Source organism: Siniperca chuatsi, linkage group LG4 (assembly GCF_020085105.1).
Source record: "Siniperca chuatsi isolate FFG_IHB_CAS linkage group LG4, ASM2008510v1, whole genome shotgun sequence".
In the NCBI taxonomy this organism is placed as follows: Eukaryota; Metazoa; Chordata; class Actinopteri; order Centrarchiformes; family Sinipercidae; genus Siniperca; species Siniperca chuatsi.
This window is the reverse complement of record NC_058045.1, coordinates 1,537,501-1,560,004: the sequence shown is the minus strand read 5'-3', so window position 1 is coordinate 1,560,004 and position 22,504 is coordinate 1,537,501. Positions and strand designations below refer to the sequence as shown.

At 42.3% G+C, this 22,504-nt stretch overlaps 1 protein-coding gene across 5 annotated transcripts in view; it reads right to left on the bottom strand.

Moving 5' to 3' along the window:
- The window catches only part of bcar1 (BCAR1 scaffold protein, Cas family member), a 141,288-nt gene that overhangs the window by 36,128 nt on the left and 82,656 nt on the right, over positions 1–22,504 (bottom strand). For 3 of the 5 annotated variants that reach the window (XM_044192502.1, XM_044192503.1, XM_044192501.1), the window contains exon 2: positions 8,290–9,030. The exons of the other annotated variants lie outside the window; for them this stretch is intronic. In XM_044192502.1, the coding sequence (XP_044048437.1) occupies positions 8,290–9,030 (741 nt within the window). The remainder of the gene's footprint in view (positions 1–8,289; positions 9,031–22,504) is intronic. 5 annotated transcript variants of the gene reach the window in all.

Here is a 22,504-nt window from a genome sequence, read left to right as displayed (position 1 = left end):
TACTTAATTCATCCTCAGCACTCCACCATGTAAAGCTTTTATTTATATGACTTATTTATTATATATTCACTATTTTGTACATAACATTTTTCTTTGTAGTTCCCTTTATGCTACTCAATCAAAATCTCATTATACAACCCTGTGTTGTAAAATGATCAATAAATCTATCTTGTATCTTGTATATATTAGTTAATTCTTTGCTTTTATTGCAGTTTATATTACCAACTCAGTGTGTGTCAACTAACTGGATTACAGCTGCTGATAGCTGCCATTACTGATTTACATATTTACAGAAATGGTAAGCCATTACATACTGGAAATACACACATGCATACACAGGTTTAAAAATGAACTCTGAATAAAACTTTAAAGGATTATACTTTTATATTCAAAGCCCTGTTCAGAGCACTCACTTGAGAATACAATGCAGCTGTGTGTGTGTGTGTGTGTGTGTGTGTGTGTGTGTGTGTGTAATGAGAGGGCTCAAGATGGAGCCAACACAGCTGAAGACAAACTGTGTGTTTCTGTGTGTGTGTGTGTGTGTGTGTGTGTGTGAAAGAGAGTGTGTATGGAATAGGAACTGAAAAGTCAGGGGCATGTTGGTGGACTTTTTTAAAACTTGTGTGTGTGTGTGTGTGTATGTGTGTTCCTGTGTGTGTGAGTGTTAAGAGCAGGTAGTCTGCTGACACACCCCTCCTAAACACATCAATGCCTTAAATGACCGCTGTGTCAGCCGACACTACTGCTTGATCACCTGACACACACACACACACGCACGCATGCACGCACGCACGCACGCACGCACGCACGCACGCACGCACGCACAGCTATGGATAACAACAGTTAGTGGACCTTGAGTTAGGATTTTTTTCAAACTACTACTTTTGAGGTCAAGACTCAACTTTAACGCCAAGTTAATAATATATGACTAACTATCAGGAGTGTGTTTCTTTTTAGATGTGTGTGTAGTAGTATGGAGAGGGAGGCAAGGGGAAGTGAGCATAAAAGCAACTCATTACAATGAAGGGCATTGGCAAGGTAAATACATAAAGCATGTGACGCACACACAGTCCAGTACTAAACACAACTGTGACTAAAATCTTAGTTCAGTCCTTTCTCAATTCCTAACTACGTATCCTTGACCTTGATGGAAAACATCAGCAGGTCAAGGAAAGAATTAAAGGACTATTCATAAATTATTCATATATTCTTGTCTGGTGGTTGTCTGATTCAGTGCAGAACTTTCAAATGTATCCACATATACACTAATATAGATAAATGACTTTTAGAGGCAGGCACAAAAATTGATATTTGAGGGTTAAAAAAATGTGATAATGACATATGGGCAGCAATTCACTTCTTCAATACTTTCTGACTTCCCAACCCTGTCTGTGGTTCTACGCTCAAAACACTTACACTTAAAAAGACCTGACAAATATATAGTTTCATAAGGTTCAGTAATTTCCTAAAAACAGCTGGCCACTGTAGTTTTTTCAACACATGTTACTCAATTTGCATTTGTTGGGGACTATTTTCAGTGGCGGATTAATCCACATTTTGAGCTCTAGTGAGTTTTTCTGGAAGCAGGATCATGTATGTGGGACTAAGTCAAAATAAACTACAGTGTGTGTTCATGTCAAAGAAGGAACGTGTCATTTAGTGCAACAGTGTGGCTCATTGATGTGTTTTTAATTGTTTTTGGACAACAATTGAGCTATATGGCACAGAGGAATTAGATATATCAGGCTTTGGATACACACACAAAATTTGTTAGTAGGATATATAGATTTGTTGACAGTAACATAAAATAAGGAAAACATTTTGAAAAATAAGAATTTTGGTCTGGGGCTGGTATTTATAGTTTGGGTTTTATTTGTTCCAATAATGGAAGGGAATCTTAATGCTACAGAATACAGCGATATTTTGGACAAAAGTGTGCTTGCGACTTTGCATCAACAGTTTGTGTTTGTCCCTTTCCTGTTTCAACATTACAAAGCCCCTGTGCACAAAACCAGCTCCATCAAGAAATGCTTTTCCCAGTTTGCTGTGGAAGGACTTGACTGGCCTGCACAGAGCCCTGACCTCAACCCATCCAATCCAACACCTTTGGGATGGACTGGAGCAACGACTGTGAGCCAGGCCTTATCTCCCAACATAGTTGGACCTCACTAATGTTCTTGTGTAGAAGCAAGAAAGTCTGAAACCAGAAGAGTGGAGGCTGTTTTAGCAGCACATTAATGCCCACAGTTTTGGAATGACATGTTTAACTATGTTCGAGTGGTCACACACATATAGCCATGCAGTGGACTTAAAAATGCAGCCTATAATTCCACAACAAAATGTTTTCAGAATCAAGACGTTTCGGCTCCCATCCGGAAGTCATTCTCAATTGAGAATGACTTCCGGATGACCACGACTGAAACCTTTTCTACGTTAGAACACTCCTGGACGAATGAGGGACTACACCGTCTCCACAACAAAATAAAAAGAGACTAACGGATGCCTGGAAGGTAGAAAATATCTAAAACACTACAGCATACTTTGGAAAATGGTCAGCAGTTATGTAAAGTACATGAGATGTACATGTACATGTGATTTCTTCTGTGATGCTATCTGACATATATTTTCTCAGATGGAGACCCCAACCTGTTATCTGCAGAGCACTACTGTAGTGACACTGCATAGGTAAACATATACTAACCTCTGGGACACCTCTTCATTACTCTTTCCCTGTTTCTCTCTCTCCCTAGCTACATGTAGACCCAGGGTATGACTTACAATGACAACAATATGAACATTTTGGAGAAACAAACACTGTACTAACCATTTTTAGCAGAAGTGGGGCTGAAACTAAGATGGCCGATATAATGCACCAAATCGGTATCTGCCCCACTACTGACCTTATTAAGCAGATCGGCCATGTTATGGACAATCCAAAAAAATAAATACAGTTTCTTTTGTCAATGTCATTATAAAATTCAGTGTTTCTGCTTTATATTACATTTTTTAAGTCACAGCACGTCACAGACTCAGTTTTAGTGCAACAGTAATCCGTGGCCTCATGATACCTTACATTAAAATTATTGTAATGAGTTCCACGGATTTTAACTCTGGGGAAAAGAGAGCAATAGTATTGGACAGCACATTGGTACTGGCAGACCCTGAGTTAAGGTATTGGACATAGCTGGGCTTACAGGCCATGTGTGGCATCTTTGTACTAAACCCAGATTATAGCTGTGTAGGAACCAATGTATCTTAAACGGGATGGTCGGAGCGAAGTGCTGGCAGAATGGAAAACAGAGTCCCTACCCCGTGTAGTCTTTTTGCTCAACCCCTGAGCACCAGCCGAGAGAGTCAGGCCGCCAAAAGGAAGAAAGTAAAGTGAACACAGCGTGGGACAGCTATTTACTCAGAACTAAGAACTAAGAACACATTGATAACTGATACATATAAAGTTGGCAGCGCATTTTGTGTGCTTGTGCATTGTGCGTCTACATGAACATGCAGACTTGTTATTATAAAACGTAATCACTGTCTTGGACATTAAAACATCTCAGAAACGACGTAGCTGCCTTGTCCCTGGTAATGATGATAGTGATGATACTGAAGTGGTGAAGTAACCCAAGGCCACAGTTCTCCTGCCCGGTCTGAGTCCAACTTGCAGACCGCCCTCCCCCAGATCCCAAGCAACACTGAGCGGTGCTGGGGGGCAGAGCCCCGCAGGTTGTTGATAATGGATGGAGCATTTTCTTTTGTTTGCACACGCTAATTTTACCTATTCTAATGTGCGCCTTGGAGGTGGATATTTTGATTATGCCACCTAAAGTATTTCACTAAAGTGAAATAAAATGGCTGTTCAGTCAGATTACTGGCTAATAGTTTCTTACACATGGTTTAAATTATAGCTATGTTTTAATTTGTTTGAAATATTATATATATTATTGGAGTCCAAGGCTGTTTTTTGACAGTTAACTGTGTGTTTTAAGTAATAATAATAATAATGATAATAATAATAATAATAATAATAATTGTGTATTTATATAGCACTTGTTATATTGCAATATTTATCAATTTAAGCATGACCCCAGACTCATTCAAAGATTTTAGGGCTAGAACCCAGATCTCGGCTGACCTGGAACCGCAGAACTGCCCCTGGTATTGGAATTAGTATCGGGAGCGGTGCGGTTTGATATTGTTTGGTCTACACAAGACAATATGGTCTCTGGGTGCCCTGGTAGCTCACCTGGTAGAGCACCTTACTGCAGCGGCCCAGGCCCTTTGCTGCATGTCATCTCTCTCCACTGCCTTTCCTGTCTCTCTCCAGCTATCACTATCACAATAAAGCAGAAATGCCAAAAAAAGGACATGCAGTAACCAGTGCTACCACTGGATATGGTTTAAATATAGCAGGGAGGACTAGTACAAGAACAAACAGCCACAGTGAGCTGTTAGATGAAGAGCTGCAGACAACAGGCTTTACCTCCAATACATCATCAAAGGAAACAACAACTTTTACAGTGCCATGCTCTCCTATAAAGAAATCAGTCGTGCTGTGTGCACATTACAAGATCTGTTTGCAGTTGCTCACTGCATGGCTCAGCATGCACGTATCAGCCCACTGGAAAAATAAGACAACCAGCATCTCTTCCCACCTTCGTATCTAGCTGTTCTAAAAAAGTAGGGCTTTTTCAACTTGGTGATTGATGTATTGTCTGACACCACATATCCACCTTTAGTGTCCAATGATGCTGTTGGAGAGGTTTTTGTCCCCAGAAAAGTTTAGTAGGACACAATACAACATCCCTACTGAATTTATGATAAGGCATTTCAGTTCCTGCATATGAATGTATTATGAAGCAGTTAGAGACAGACACAGGAACACAGTTGAGGTCAACTGTTAAGGAGCAGGGGAGCAGCTGGACCCAACATCACCATCAACACACACACACACACACACACACACACAATATTTTAAAAAACAGTCCCGCTCACAATGGTGTTGACACATATGGCTCACTGCACCACAGCAAGCCTGGAGGGGCTTCCCCAGAGTACACACACACACACACACACACACACACACACACACACACACACACACACACACACACACACACACAACCACAGCCTGTCACCTGCTGGCGCAGGAAAGTGCTTACTCACCCAACCACAAAATCACAGCTGAATTATTAACAATCTTGTTATTTCACTGGTCCTCTTCTGCACACACACACACATACACACACAAGGAACTGTTCACCAGGTTGTTTTAGTCCAGTGGGGCACTGTGATGTGGAGTGTGAAGACTTAAATTCACTAAGGTAAAAACCGCTATGGGATTTTTCAAGCTCAGCTCCTCTACCAGAGGCCTGGGAGTTTGAGGGTTCTGCGCAGTATCTTAGCTGTTCCTAGGACTTCAGATGGAATCTGCTGGAGCCACTCTCCCAGTTTGGGGGTCACAGCCCCCAGTGCTCCCATTACTACTGGCACCACTGTTGCTTTTACTCTCCACATCTTTTCTAGCTCCTCTTTCAGCCCTTGGTATTTTTTGAGCTTTTCGTGTTCCTTCTTGTTGCTGTTGCTTGGGATGGCTACATCTATCACCACTGCCTTCCTCTGCAATCACCAGTTTGTCATTCTGGATCTCTGGGAGTCCCACAGGATCTTAGCTTGGTCATTCTCAACTACCTTAGGAGGTGTCTTCCTTTTTGACCTTGGGACTTCCAGTCCATACTCATGGCAGATGTTCCTGTACACTATGCTAGCCACTTGGTTATGGCGTTCCATGTACGCTACTCCTGCCTGCATCTTACACCCTGCTGTTATGTGCTGAACTGTCTCAGGGGCCTCTTTGCACAGTCTGCACCTGCGGTCCTGTCTGCTGTTGTAGACCACAGCCTCTATTGATCATGTACTGAGTGCCTGTTCTTGTGCTGCCATAATTAGTGCTTCTGTGCTGTCCTTTAGTCCAGCCTTTTCCAGCCACTGGTGGGATTTCTTGATATCAGCCACTTTCTACATGGTACATGCCGTGCTGGGCTGGTCTCTCCATGACAGTTCATCCTCCTCCTCATCATCTTCGGGTTTCTGCTGCCTGAGGTATTCACTTAGCCATTCATCATTGGGTGCCCATCTTCCTGATGTACTCCTGGATCTTTGTTGTTTCATCCTGGACAGTGGTTCTCACACGCACTAGTCCTCGGCCTTCCTCGTTCCGCTTAGCGTACAGTCTCAGGGTGCTGGATTTGGGTGAAACCCTCCATGCATTGTGAGGAGCTTCCTTGTCTTGATTGACCTCTATCTCCTCCTTTGGCCAGTTTATTATACCAGCGGGGTATCTGATGACTGGCAGGGCGTATGTGTTGATGGCTCGGATCTTCTTCCCATTCAGCTGACTTTTCAGGACCTGCCTTACTCTGTGTAGGTGTTTGACTGTGGCTGACTTCCTTGCTGTCTCCTCATGGTTTTCGTTTGCCTGCGGGATCCCAAGGTATCTGTAGTTGTCATCTGCAATGTTGCCTTCTTCAACCCCCTTGGTTCTGATAATTTTCCCTCTTTTTGATACCATCCGACCGCACTTGTCCAGTCCGATTGACATTCCAATGTCATTGCTGCTGTAGATCCTGGTGGTGTGGATCAGTGAGTCGATGTCTTGCTCATCTTTCTCACCACCATTGATAATACTAATTTTTGATTGGCTGGCAGGTGTCTGTTAAACTGTATAACAGGTCACTTCACATATAAGGCCCTTTCAGACAGGCACCTCTTTACATAAATCTGATGGCAATTTTACATGTCGGTCTCATTTCTGAATAAGCACCTAAGTCACTTTTACATAAAAGTCACAATAGCAAGACCTAGTCAGACCTACTGTAATAACATTTCTAACACTTTCAACACAAGTCTAAACTGAATAATGTCAGATTAATTTAAAGGATGCAGGCTGCAAAAATGTACACAGAGGGAAATTAAATGCATGTCGTGTTTGCCTGATTAAGATCACTGTCATAAATTTATGACATAAGTACCATCTCCTATGCTCAAAGACAATAATATAATTTTAATAAACTATGAAACACTGTGAATGAGACGATTTTACGTTGTTAGGGGGATTCTTCACTGGTTGTGATCGGGCCAAAAGTGGTTAAAAAAAAACCTTGTACAACCACAGTTATAATCAGACCAGCTGTCTCACTCCTTATATTTTCAAGTTTTATTCATGCAACTGCATGGATGAATAAATGAATAGCAAAATGCTCAAGGTAGGCTACAGCACGTGAGCAGGAATAAAACAAAAACCCCAACTTAACATTTTGTCACTCTATACTTGTGCACTGCCGGATATTAGCAATTAAGTAGCAGAATTATCTGGTGATTAAACTGATGAGAAAATTTACCAGGAGGTTCACAGGAGATTAAGCTGGGGAGAGTGTCCCTAGCGCTCACACTGGTCATTAATTAAACTTTCAACATTCAACTTGTGAGAAAACAGAAACAGAAAATCTTCTTTCTTCAAATCATTAAACTTCTCAACTCTCTCACCACTGTGAAACCACTTCCTCTCCCACACCAGGTGCCAAATATTACATGCTCAAGTTTCCTTCCGTAACGGTTCTGACATGTCATGGAACATTAACGTAAAAAATACCTACTATCTGTCTGAATGACAAAAAGCTATACTTTAACAGCTTGATAAAGTCAGCAATGTTATGTATTCCATGACTGCAAAGGCCTATACTGTACTTCTGGTCAGCAGGTTAAACACCTTTGTAAAGCTTTCACACTTCATTAATCGCTCTGAACTCACTACTGACTGGCTAACATCAAATATATAACAGTCAAATATCCTAATCACACAGCACAAAGAACAACCTTGAATTTTTGGTTTGACAAAAAACAGACACACATATAACAGCAAACGCAAACAGTGACAATAGCAGGAAGTGTGTGTGCATGATACAAAAACACCAAACAGCTGAGGTCAGGAACAATGAAACCATGTTCTCATCTGTTGCTTAATGATTTTTCATTTTTAAACTAACATCATCAATATATTCTCTCTCTGTTTATTTCTTTCTCCTTCATTCCCTTCAATTAAAGTTGGGGTATGCAATTCTAATGCAATACATGTCTTTTTGTCAAATTCAGCGAATATCCAGAATCGCACACCCCACCTTTAAAGCTTTCTTTCTTGGTGCCTTGCTTTTATCCTCTCCTCCTTTCTTTCTTTCAGTTTCTGTAAACTAAGAGCACATGTCCATCCAAAAATTTCCTTCCTTCCTTCCTTACCTTGCCCAGTGGCTTGTTGCTGCTCTCCCAGTTCCTCTTATCCAGGGAGGGGGGCACCTGGTATACATCCTGCCCAGCTCCTGTCCCCCCAGCTGGGGCTGCTCCCTGGCCTGGCCCTGGGCCTACAGAGGGGGGCACTTGGTAGATGTCCTGCACAGGCAGCTGGTACTGTTTCTGGGCTAGAGCTGGGGCCTTGCTGGGGGGTCCTGGCTGGGTCTGTGGAGGAGGTCCACTTGGGCCAGAGGGGACCTGGTACAGACTTTGGGGACTTGGTTTGGGGCTGTGGGAGGGGGGCATCATGTAGACAGAGTCAGAGTTGGGCTGTGCGGGGCTGGGTGTGGAGTAGGCCGAGTGCATAGACGTGTACTGAGTTGAGGGGAGGGGCTTGTTGGCAAACGCGGAGGAGGAAGTAGCGATGGCAGCAGATGAAGGAGCAGGTGTTGGTTTGGCGTAGGCGCTCTGAGGAAGGAGGGGTCGTTGCACATGGGAGGCAGGACAGGAAGCGGCTGGATCTGGCGTGGAAGGCGTGGCCTGTTGCTGCTGCTTGCTGTCGTACATGCCAACCAGGATCTTGAGACGGTTGCCGGGGACAATGCCTTGGCGGCCGTGGAGGGAGCAGAGCCACCAGCCGTCCAAACCCTGCGTGTCACGCTCCAACACCGTCATGATATCGCCCTTGCGGAAGGACAGCTCGTCCGGAGACTCCGCCACATTGTCATACAAGGCCTTGGCCAACATGTTCTATAGAAGAAGAAGGACAGACAGAAATATATAAGAAATATACTGTACATACTCAAAGAAGTAGGACAGACAGAAATATATAAGATATATACTGTAAATGCTCAAATTGGTTCATGTTCATCTACTGTTAAATGTAGCTATACCAGAACAAGGCAACAGGAAAACATGTCAAGCCGGTTTGTAAGATATCTGTCGCTCTGTGGGTTGTTACTGTGTAGAACAAGAAGAACTGCAGAGAAGAAGAAGAACTTATTGTGTGGTTTACGGCTATCTATTCAAAGTTTCCAGTCTGTACTTTTAGAATGTTGTAGGGACAACACTTTTGTTTCGCATTTGATGGTTGCTGTACTGGTAGGTCATATGCTTGACACAGTCAGAACTTGAAATCAGCAAATAAATAAAAATTTGTGAACATGAAAGACAGTCCTGACAGTTGATTTAGCAGTGACAGGTGAACAGGAGCCATAAATCTCATGGCTTTCCAACTTGCAGTGTGGGAAAGTTGCTTTAATTAGGTGTCCAGGCAATAGGTGCTGGAGCCCTATTGCTGAGCCCACAACTATTTCTGAACTGAATATTTTCCAATCTCTGTATTGATCTCCATCTGAAACTTGCATCGTGCTCCTGGGACTGCAAGTCCAACTTGCATTGCCTCCGTGGGCCATGTTGCGACTGGCACCAGAGGCTTGGACCCTGTTAATACCTGCTTGCAATGCAAGGCATCATGGTGCCCAGTACCAGTGGTGCTGGGAACCCTACTGTAATCGCTCAGATTTAAATTTTTATTTGTATTATCATTATTATTATTATTTTATTTATTTATTTATTTTTCTGTTGGTAATGCCTACACTGTAGGAGTTATGCAAGTGAAATTCACAAGGGTGGTATAGACCCGTGCACACACCGCAGACACCAAAAATGTAACGGGTCAACTAGCAGGTGGCGCTATAATCAAGGTAAATGGATTTTGGCCAGTAACTCCCACATAGTATGTCGCACATTTTAAAACCTCACATGCACGCGTTCACTGAATAGAGCTGCATCTCATAATATAGGTCACGCCCATTTCCACCCTCATGGTGGATTACCCTTAGGATTAGCATGATTGTGGCTATGGTTAAAAGAGCACTGACTGTTGGTATATAAACTGTGGTCTCTTGTGTCACAATCACCATGCTTTGTTGTCTCAAAAGCAAAATGGTTTTCTAAAGATTTAATACTTATTTTCCAAGATCTTCCTGGAGCTGCCTCAGCACCATCAACAATGTATTTTAATTTCTTGCAGCTGTGAGTAACTCCTCTACTTCTTCTGTGCAATATATTAGGGCTCAATGGTGTCCATCAACAGCACACTCAAAAATAAAGCGCATTTTAGTATGCATACTCTGTACACTGTTTTAAGATATTTCTCTTGTTACTTTTTCAGTGTGAACACACTACACACTCAAAACATGCTTAGAATGTAGCATGGAACTGGATCACAGCAGCTATGATAAATGTTCTTGTGGTAAGCCACGTGTGCCTGTCCTTACCTCTTTAGAAAAACCGAGAAATCTCAGCCACAGCTGTAGTGTGCACAGGCCTAGGATGGCAGCTACAGCACTTAACCATGTTAGAATTCTTTTTCATAAATGACATGCTGTTACATGTGTTGCCATGCAGCCAAAGAGAGGACAAAGTACAAGGACATTGAACTGCTGTTACTGTTTGACCATGGATAAAATCTGGGGTCAAATATGGACAAACCAACATAAAACCATAAATGAAGTTAATAGTTCTAATAAGTGTGTGTAATAAGAGTTTATTTCATAAAATGCATCTGATCTGTAGTTTTCCAGCATTTAGTGAACAAAATGGAGATCATATTCCATTAGAGTTGAGGTTTTGCATACATTGTCATCATTCATTGCCCACACAGCAACAGCAACCACACATACAGTATACACAGCAGCTGTACACTTGTCCTTTAGTACGAGTGTACCTATAGGTTCAAAAAGTTTCAAATTCTACATTATGGGAGTGGTAACATTTAATAATAGAAACAAAATATAGTTACTTGGCAGTTTCAATCCAGAAGAAATTCCCTATCATGCCTTCCAAACTTTGGTTGAATCCTACCAATACACGTGCACACACACACATCCTTGTACTTCTCATCCTTGTGAGGACCATCATTGTACATATTGCAGTCCTTGGCCCCTTACCCTAACCTAACCCTTAAAACCAAGTCATAACCTTCAAACAGTCCTTTTAAGTTGTGAGGACCGGCCAAAATGTCCTCACTCTGTAGGTAAAAAATGTGTTTCAGTCCTCACAATGTAGCAAGTACAAGTACCCACACACACACACATCCATCTGTGCTGAAACCCAGCGTGCAAACAGAATGACATCCCTGAGTCTCTGTCTGAGTCTTTGAAACTAAACCAATATTTGTAGTCCACGGCCTGCTCTCCTCCCTCTCTGTCTCTCTCCCCAACTATCACAGACTAGTACAGCCTGTGCTGGCCCCGTGCCAGCTCCACACACACACACACACACACACACACACACACACACACACTTGTTTCACTATCCCCGTAGGGGACAGTCATTGACATAATTTTTTCCCCAGCCCCAGCCCCTGACCCTGACCCTGACCCTAGCCTAAACCTAACTGTAACCTGAACACTAAAACCAAGTCTTAACCTTCAAACAGCCGTCTCAGTTTCTGTCCCCATGGTGACACAAGCCCCCACGGGTTAGTGTGCATTCAGGTTAAAATCCCCACCGGGATATAAGGACACGAAACACACACCAACCTAAGCAACTGTGCAGAATGATGAAGTGCAGAGTTTGACAGTAGGGCTGTCTTCACTCTGTCTCTGTGCTCACCTTAAATCTCACTTTAACATACCAGCAGGACGTCTACGCGCCAATCGTGGTCCAGTCTGTAACTTATAGTGAGATGTGGACTTTAAGAATTTTTATCGACGTAACTGAACTTTTCTGTCGAAAAATCATATCAGACACGCATTATTATTAAAAGTATTTCTGTATGTCTTAAAATATAGCTTTAATATTACCATCTTTAATGGTTTACTAAATTTCTAAGTGTGTCTGTGTGGCCACCCCCTTACTAAAAACATACATGTGTTGTAGCGGATTGATTTCTGCCTTTCAAAAGTTGGTCCAAACTCCAAGCACAAGTCACATCATTACCGTTAACCTGTTTATATTTTTGGCAGTGTGTATATTTTGGATTATTGGATATTTTATATTTGCACTCTTTCCTACTTTGTACTGCAACTGCTGCAACAATTTCCCTCAGGATAAATACAGTTCTGTCTTATCTAATCATATCTTATCTTAACCACAAAAATACTTCTAAAAGATACACCAGGAGCAGCCGGCTCAGCTGTAAGTGTTACAGTATAATAACCTGTTAACTCTCACACCGTACATGCAGGACTAAAGGCTTTTGTCAGAGAACTGCACACGCCTTTGCAGAGAATATAGACCAGTACTGGGACTGGGACTGCTGCACAACAAACTGGCTAATGCTATGATACATCTCAATGGCTCCCTCACTGGTCATTGAAAAAAAAAAAAATTATTTGTCATTTTACAACACAGGGTTGCACACTGAGATGGAAGTTGTAGCCCCTTCATGCTACACACACATAGAACATATATACAAATATTTAAATTTAAACAAGTATTTTGAATACTTCAAAAAAGTTAATTCATAAAATCAGCAAAATAGCAGAAAAAACAATGAACATTTGCTCTGATATTCACACACACACTCACGCACGCTCACACTCACACACGCACGCTCACACTCACACACGCACGCACGCACGCGGGCAGTATTCGAATTATATTATCTATAAAATACAGACATGGGTGTGTAAATAAAAAAGCTTTTTATGACGTGGACACCTGGACAGGAATCACTCTGGCTCAAAAATCAGACTTTTCACACACACACACACACACACAGACCACAGAAATCCCCCTCTTTGGTCCATTGCAGTGTCCAGAGAAACAGGAAGTGCAATGAGGATGATTCACACACACTCCTGATTGGACGATGAGTCAGTGACATGAGCCTGAGGTCTTAGAATCCCCCTGAATAGATTCTGTTGGGCCTCACCACGGGTGGAGAACAAAGACAGGGGCCTGCTTGGGAAAGGTAAAGCCTTGACCCAGGTACGAGGCTTGTGTCTGTACAGACATAGATTTTATAACTGTGTGTAATTTCATCCAAGCTTCATTGTTGTGAATTGTGTCCTGTCTCTGCTGTGTGTTTTCGTGCATTGTGAACCGGTACCACACCGCTGGGCCGTTTAACTGTGAAACTCAGGTATCATATTGGATAATATTGAAATATTGAAAATTTTAGACAATACCCAGCCAAGCAGTTTCTCTACAGCAGTGTGCATGTGTGTCAACATCAAACCCACAGTGTGCTGGATCGGAATATGTTGTCACAACAAACAGAGAGGACTAGGGGAATCAGAGCAGAGTTTTGTAAAACACAGAAGTAGAGAAAGAGACAGAGAGAGACAGACGGAGACAGAGAGACAGTGAGAGACAGAGGGAGACAGAGAGAGACAGAGAGAGAGACAGAGGGAGACAGAGAGAGACAGAGGGAGACAGAGAGACAGTGAGAGACAGAGAGAGACAGAAAGAGACAGAGAGAGAGACAGAGGGAGACAGAGAGAGAGACAGAGAGACAGTGAGAGAGAGAGAGAGAGAGAGAGAGAGAGACAGAGAGACAGAGAGAGAGAGAGAGAGAGAGACAGAGACAGAGAGACAGTGAGAGAGACAGAGAGACAGAGAGACAGTGAGAGAGAGAGAGAGAGAGAGAGAGAGACAGAGAGACAGAGAGACAGAGAGACAGAGAGACAGAGAGACAGAGACAGAGAGACAGTGAGAGAGACAGAGAGACAGAGAGACAGTGAGAGACAGAGGGAGACAGAGAGAGACAGAGAGAGAGACAGAGAGAGACAGAGAGAGACAGAGGGAGACAGAGAGAGACAGAGAGAGAGACAGAGGGAGACAGAGAGAGACAGAGGGAGACAGAGAGACAGAGAGAGAGAGAGACAGAGACAGAGAGACAGTGAGAGAGACAGAGAGACAGAGAGACAGTGAGAGAGAGAGAGAGAGAGAGAGACAGAGAGACAGAGAGACAGAGAGAGAGAGAGAGACAGAGAGACAGAGACAGACAGAGCAGAAATGTGAAGCCATGACCCTTCCATGTGCCCCCCCCGGTGCTAAATATTTCTGTGGCCACTGACTAACCTCCACACCTGAAACACTGAACAGTTCAGCTGTGTGGAAACAGACACGGTCTCCACCTAAATACAAGGTTCCAGATGCAGTTCCTTTCAAAAGCTTTTGGGTTTGTTTTTGCAGCAGCTGCTACAGATCAACAAATACTCCAGTGAAGCGGCAGTGTGCTCGGGGCCGTGTCACGGTGACGTGTTATTGGACCCAGCATCTTTGTGAGTGTAAGCTCGAACAGAAATCAGCTGAAACTGCTGTCCAGCAACAGAAACAGGGTTTTGGATTCTAAACAGTGGATAAATGATCCAAGAATCATTCAGTAGGATAATTATACTGGACTGTGATGAGGCTGACTCACTATGATAAGGAAACGATTGTTTCGCCTTTGTTGAATTATTTTTAGGAATGCTTTACTGTAAACACATGAGCATCAGCACCACGTCAGGCTGGTGGGCTGCATTGGCTTGCTGCGACACAGAAGACAGGATTAGGAGAGAGTACGGTCCACTCAGTTCTTGCATATTCCCTTTCGGATTGGTCTTTGGTTTTTTAAAAATTTTATTTATGCAAGTTGGGTTCGGGCAGGTTTTCCATGGATCCATTTTGGATCAGGTCCAAAATGTCAGACCCGTGAAGACCTCTAGGACACAGTTATATTTTCCACCCACAAGCAGCAACGCAAAGCTGCACACAAGCCAATTACAGTGGACGCTTTGACTTGTGGTCTGCAATGTGTAGCCACAAATGTCTTTCACTAAGGGGCATTCAGGTCACAGGGCTGTACTGTAGACAGCACAACTGACCCTAATAAAAATACAAGAGGGAAAGCTTCTGCAGCATCCAACAGGGAAGAGTGGAAGGAAGGGCAGGGGTTGCCAGAAACATCAGGGTGGATCCTTTGAGGAGCATGAGCATCATTGGAAACTTAACTGCGTTCTAGCTAGTAGAGATACTTCGCTGTGGACCAAAGCGCTCGACAGACCAACAGACTGATGTGAGTCAGTGAAAAGTAAAGAGTTCGTGTTATCAAGGTTTTTAAGCCTACTACTTAACATTGCATTGCATGCATTTGGTCAAATGTAAAGCTATTCTGTATTCTGGCAGTAAACATTAGCTAAGCACTTTTAGTGCTAAAAGCCCAATCAGCTGTGTGTAGACACACACACACACACCCTTGTCTGCTAATCAGCATGAGAAAGCCATCAAGTAGACACTTGTACATCCACTCTCCAGAGGCAGTGTGGGACTGTGGAGAAATGAGAACACAGTGGGAGCTAATCACATTTCCCAGAGCTCTCGGGATAAATCCCAGCAGCAACAGGCCCCAACAATGTGATGTTACCACGACGACTGTTGCCAGGACAACCAGCTGCCGCAGAGCGACGCCAAAACTTCAATGGCATCGTCTCGTCAGGGAGACGACAGAGGATGAAAGACAGCAGAGGACTGACAAAAGACAGGGAAAGAGGAACAGAGGCTGAACCGAGACTTTTCTGATGCCGATCTCACATGGAGAACTAAACATCTGATTGAAAATGCTCAGAATCCCACTAAATAACTTCCAAAGCAGTATATTATAGTAAATAGTATATATATTTGGGAGTTCCGGTGTTTGTATTTTGACCTTTTTGTCATTTTGGTAATTCTGTGAGCACAGCATGGGTTAAGAAATTCCATAGTAAGACTTTTCTGCTTTGTTTTAGTGATGTTTGGTCATTGTGTGGTTGTCTCCCTACCTTCAGCCCATGAGGAATACATACGGATGTATATACAATATATGTCTATCCCCCAGGCAGAAATATGAATTTCTCTAATCCCTGTGATATTATTAAGAACTGAATTTTGCAAAATTTTGAATGAAAGCACCTGATCAACCATGCACGTGTAATTCTGGTAAATCATCAAACCTTTTGGGCAAAAGTGTATAAATCCAACCTTCCACAGAGGTTACTGTTAGTCCATTTTAGAACATCACTGCTGACCAGTCATTCATTTCCATTTGTTACACTATGAACCATTAGCATAACCTCTACAACAATTACAGCAGACATGATGTTCACTGTGATGGTTTACCTAATTCAAGCAGTGTCAGATTGCTTTTCATACTGATTTTTACACACAAAAAGAAAACAGAAACCACTGGCAAAGGTAAGTGAAACACTACTCACACATCTAAAACACTGTGATGCTGAAACAATCAGTCAATTTATCACGGAAATGCAAACCATCTTGCTGCTTGTCTCTGTTTTATATCATTGTAAAGTGAATTTCCTTTGGTTTTGGACTGTTGGTCAGACAAAGACAAAACATTTGAAGTTGACCTTGAGCTCTGAGAATTGTGATGGGAATTTTCCACTATTTTCAGAAATTTTATTGACTAAACAATGAATTCATTCATCTGAAAAACAATCAGTAGATTAATCAGTATTGAAAACTGACAGGTGAAGACCTAATGGTCTGCTTTGGAAAATGGTTGGCAGTTATTTAAGCGCGATATGCAAAACACGCAGAAACACTGGTCTGGTTTCAGTGTTTGTGAAAAGGTGGAGGGACCTTTTACATTTACAATGTAATAACTACCAGTTCATGTGATAATGCATTTAATTATCAAGACCAAAATATATAAGGTTTTGTGATATTTTTGTTTGTCAAGTTTTTTTAGAATATCCAGCAACTCCAAATGCTAAAAAGGAAAGAAGAGAGAAAGGGAGAAACAGAGAACCATCCACTGGGGAGAAAGTAATGTGAACAGCTGGTGGAGCGAGCTCAGTATAGACCGGTCGCTCATCCGAGCGAGCGAGCGAGTGTGGCTTAATGTCCTTTGTCTCTTGCCTCCTATTTGACCCCTGGGGACAAATACTAGCCTGCCACAAGAGGTTTTGTGTGTTTGAGTTTGTGTTTGGGTGTCTGTGTGTGTGTGTGTGTGTGTGTGCATGCCTATTCACCACATTGCAGAAAGCAAATCAGAAAAAAGGCACTTTATGCCCCCCCCCCCGTGTTCCTCTTTCTCCATCTATTCTATCCACTCTGCCATTTCTGCAGAAGTTGCAATTTATTTCTGCTCTTCCTCTCCCTGCTCTCTTGTCATTCGTCTGCTCTGTCCATCTCCCAGCTCTCCTGCAGTAAGTCAAATAGCTCTTCCAGGCACTCAGTTCTCCTTGCGGCCTGGTTGAATCTGGGTGAGTCAGGGTTCATCAGGTTGAGTCTGGGCCATCTTGGGTGGGCTGGAGCTAGGCACAGCAAAGTGGGAATAGCTGAGGTAATGAAATGTGGGAACACATCTTCACATGTGAAAAACGATTTGCATCCATATAGTGTTTCCAGGTTGTTTTAGTAGAGACCTCTATGTGACCTCAACGAGAAACACCTAAATAACATGAAACTGGCTGAATCTCTTCCTCTACGGCCTCTTTTCAGTTGGCAAGCAACAAAACTACATCACAGCCAACTTCTGGTAAGGAGTGGGACAGCCAGCTGACCAAACCATTATTTTATGTTGTTAGTTTGCCACAAAAAGAACTAGAGAGACAAGTTCAAACCTAGCTTACTTTCTCACCTCCACACAGCTGCCCAATCACAGCGTGAAGTGGGTGTGAATGTTGGATTGTTGGTTTTCAAGCTGTTCGGCCATCCGACAAGCACTTCTGACAGAGTATCCTGGCCCATTAAGCCATTATTAGGCATAAAAGCCCAGCTAGATGCCCCTAGAGCACTGGCTACTAGCCTTTTTGTCTTGTGACTCTTAATAGCCAAGCAGTGTCTACTCACGACTCCTCGTCACAAGATACATAGCCTATGTTTACAAGTTGTGAGCAGGTCAACGATCAATGATTTCAATGATCTTTAAAGAAAAAAGAAAAACAAAGCAAAGATTTGAGAAAAAAAACACAAAAATAAACAACATTTTGTGTAGTAGTCATGTTTTTTCCTCTTCTTGGTTGGGAACCACTGCCCTAGAGACTGCAATGTGGCTGCAAAGTGTTGGACAGAATGATTCTACTGATGTTCTTAGAGCCTTATCAGTGAGGCTAAAACTGGAAACCTTTGTCCTGAAGATGGAACTATACGAATGGTCATTAAAATCTAAAGGGTTCATCCCCTTGGGAGCATTAAAGTTCCCAGCAATAATTGCAGTCTGACTAATGAACATCTCGGATACCTTGTCTGAAACACTAAAACTTGAGGGTGGCGCTGGAGGGAAGCGCCACCCTCAAAAGCCTTCATCAGAATGTTAACCACTACAGTCTTGACTTGTTCTACATGATTAATATGAATCTAATCAACGAGACTGTCAACATATTTATATACTGCATGTACAAGCATGTCAAGAGCAGCTCCTCTCATCTGGACAGTCAACCAATGAATCCCTAAGAACATGCGGCAAAAAAAGTCTGGTATTGTGTTGAAAGATGCAATGTGAGCAAAACATGACTTGTGTTGGTGCTGTAATGGATGATACCGAACACACACACACACACACACACACACACACACACACACACACACACAAGCAATGAGGTACAAGGACAAGGCAAAAATACCCAAGATTTGGGACGTACACACACAAGTGACTCTGGACAAGACTCAACATGACAGTAGATGAGAGCGGGATTGTGTGTGTGTGTGTGTGTGTGTGTGTGCACTGTACTGTGTGTTTTGGTTTTGTTTCTTCCCAATGCAAATTCGTCTTGTTTATTTAGTTTGTCTCACGCACTGTAATTTGTATGGCATGTCTGACTTCATGTGTAAGTGCATAGCATAAAATAAAAAAGGAGGAATATGTAGAATATTTGCTTGAAATTCCCAGCCAAAAAATATAACATTTACATTTTTTACTGCTAATTCTACAGCAGATCTACAAAGAACAGAGAAAAGCAGCAAATCCTCACATTGGAGAAACTGCAACCAGAGAATGTAGACATTTTTGCTTGATGATTATAGGACAATTATCTGAATATCCAAACTTTTGCATATTGTTACAGCATACCTGTAGCATACAGTCTTCCTCCTTGTCCCACTTAAGGTAGCTTTAAGGTCGTTCCACTCTGACAGTGACGTATTATAGATGTTGTGTATCAGCTTGTTGCAGCTCTTCACTAGAAGCTATCTGATGCTTACACTTAGTGAAATATTCCATGTTTCTAGATCTTTTGTGCATAATTTTAGACACATTTACCCAAAATTCTATATTTTTGAAACCAAATGTGTGGTATGGATCCTCTGATAACTGTTTAAATACTTTTTTGTGGTTGTAACTGATTTTTTAGAGTTGTTTTGGTATTCCAGGACCCGCAGATACTGTACTGTATCATTGAATAGCCAAGGCGTGTATGTTTCCGTATCCCTGCTATTGCTGAAGCGAGCCCGGGCCTGTCTCCCCCGCCCCTCTCTCTCTCTCACACACACACACACACACACACACACACACACACACACACACACACACACAGTCCCACTTACTACAGCATTCCACAGCTTTCACATACAAACACACAACTCTCCAATTACCTCACATTCCAGAGGTGTCACAACACACACACACACACACACACACACCATCCAGACTCTAGCATTTCATCGTAAAGATGAGAAACCAACAAATAATGCATAGTGATCCTCTTTTTCCTTCCTTTTTTCTTTGTTTCTTTCTCTTCTTCCCTCCGTCCTCCCCCTTCTCTCTCTCCCAACCTCCACTTCTTTCTCCTTCTGTCCGTTCTTCCCTTCCCCCCCTCCCTCTTTTCCTGTCTTGGCACGTCAGACTGTTCTTGAGAAATAGTTGCGAGTGCACGGCTGATTTGTACGACAGCAGAAAGAATCCTCCACCCAGTAGAGCATCTAGCTGAAACTGGGATTGCTGCAGGACACTGATGTTTGCAACATGTTTACAGGCCCAGAGTACATGGAGTGGGCTCCTTATATTAGTCACCCATCATTTCTAAGCTAATGATACTTATTGCTCTGTGGGTGCAGTCATGTGTGAAACTATGTTTTGTTTTATTGTAGTGGAGAGTTACAAAAATAGGTAACCCTTGGGTGTTGTGAATTCTGCATTTTTGGCATTAAAGGAGTATGATTAAAAGACCCATGCTTATCAAACCTAAAGAGTAAAGAACACTAGAGAACCTTAAGGGTACTCCATGAACCTTAAAGAGGCACTCCACTGATTTTACCCATGAAGATCAGTTTACTGGCACTCAGCCTGTGAAAACAGTTGTATAATGTCTTCTGTCGCTCTGGAGGAGCTTTGTCAAGTCTGAGAAAATAACTGATGATATCATCAGAGTTATTTAAGCTTGGTCTTGGAGACTACATTTGGAGGGACAACTAAACTTGGGGCAAATGTAATGCATGTTGTAAATGATCCTTCTTTGCACCCTTTAGTGCTAAAAAATACAACAAAATCTGGATTTTCTAAACAGCCACAGCTTTATGGGCCTTGCTCAGTGCTTGTTAAGGCTGCTGTTTTAACGAGTGATGATCCCAGCTGAAGAATTCCTGCCTTCGGGCTGTGACTAACAGCAGAAACAGCAGCAGGGATTGTGTAGCCTGAAGCAGAGGATAGACTCATGTAGGCGTGAGTGTTGCTTAACCTGTTGACAGACAACCCTGGTAGGAACTTATGAATAGCTGCCAGACACACACGCACACAGATAGTTGGCTGGTTCAAAGCAGCTCCTCCTTGCACATAATAGTGAGAAATGGAGGGTGGAAAAATCAACAAATCTCAAATTTTGGGATTTATTTTATCAGACTGAATTGTCATTGTGTTTCACCTCATTCATTCGGCATGACATCATTTTAGCCAATTTCTGTCTGGGAATTGGGGGATGGTATTTTGTTTTGTCCTAACCGAACAATAGTGACTAATGTATCCACCCTGCTGATGTCATTTTGTGTCGACACAAAAGTTGTGGTAGGGGTTGCTTGGAGCATTTAACACAATTCTCACATTGACCAAATAAATATGTTGATTTTGTCTTTTCTGTAAGTCGACTTACAACAACCTGTACAGCTGTGTCCTTCTCATTTAAGCTTGTTGCCACGTTTGTGGCCATATTACTGGCACTATTTTATAAGGATGTAGCTCTGTAGCTAGCTAGCTATGTTGAAAGGTGACTTCCTCAGTCTTGATCCTGCCTACAAAGCTTTGATTGGTCGACTGTTTCTCCAAATGGCTGAAATAGCCATCATTTGGCAAAACACCAGACCTATTTCAGGAACCAGGCTAGCGCTAACAAGCACTGATACAAAACCAGCCAGTGTAACTTTAGCTTGTGATGTATTCAGCTTTCAAAAATGGGTTCTGAAATGTATGTCATAATTCAATCTGCCATAAATAAGGAGCTCTCATAATTGTAAAAAATGACATTGCTGTTTTCTTAGCTGTTAGCCGTTTAGCTAGCCAGTAATTCTATGAGGTTCCATTAACAAGGTGAAGGTTCAGAAATTTGGAGGGCCATGATTGTGACCCAACACCTTCAGAAATTAGTATGTGCAATACACAATAGAAGATCTGAATGTACATCCACAGAGCTGCCCACACCTGTGTTTAAGGGCTTTACTAACCTGCACTTACACAGGTAAGCAAAGACTACAAGGCTACAACCTGCTGACACACCCTCTGATCACTGTGTGAGTGGGTGACAGAGAGACTAAAATCTTTATTTCTCTGTTCAAAACATACATATGATAAAGAGCTCAAGCAGAATCTTTATACTGGAATACAACATTCGAAACACAAAAGCTCAAAACCATTGTGGCATGAAGCTGCAAAAGCATTAATGCATCACTATTTTGTAACTCTACATCTCCACAGAAATTCTTGGAAAAATAACAAACCAAAGGTGTTTAAAATGGTTTCACAACTACACAGGCATAAATCTCCATTCTGGTCAACTGTGACACTTTGATCACTCATATAAATCTGTTGAGAAAGCTGCAGCTGAGACTGCAGTATTGACTCTATGATTCAGCACTGAGCTGTGGGGAAAAACATCCAGTGATTTGTAGCTTGTTATTTGTCTGCTAACTGTACTTTACTATACTGTGAAACCAAGGGCAAAAAATTACAGGGGTATAATGAAGGCAGGAGCATAAGCAGAAGTTAGACTTCACTTCTATATGTCTTAACCACATTAATACACTGAATCATTTTGTGCTTCATCACTATGGAAGAGAGCCCTTTAATTTTATACCTTAATAC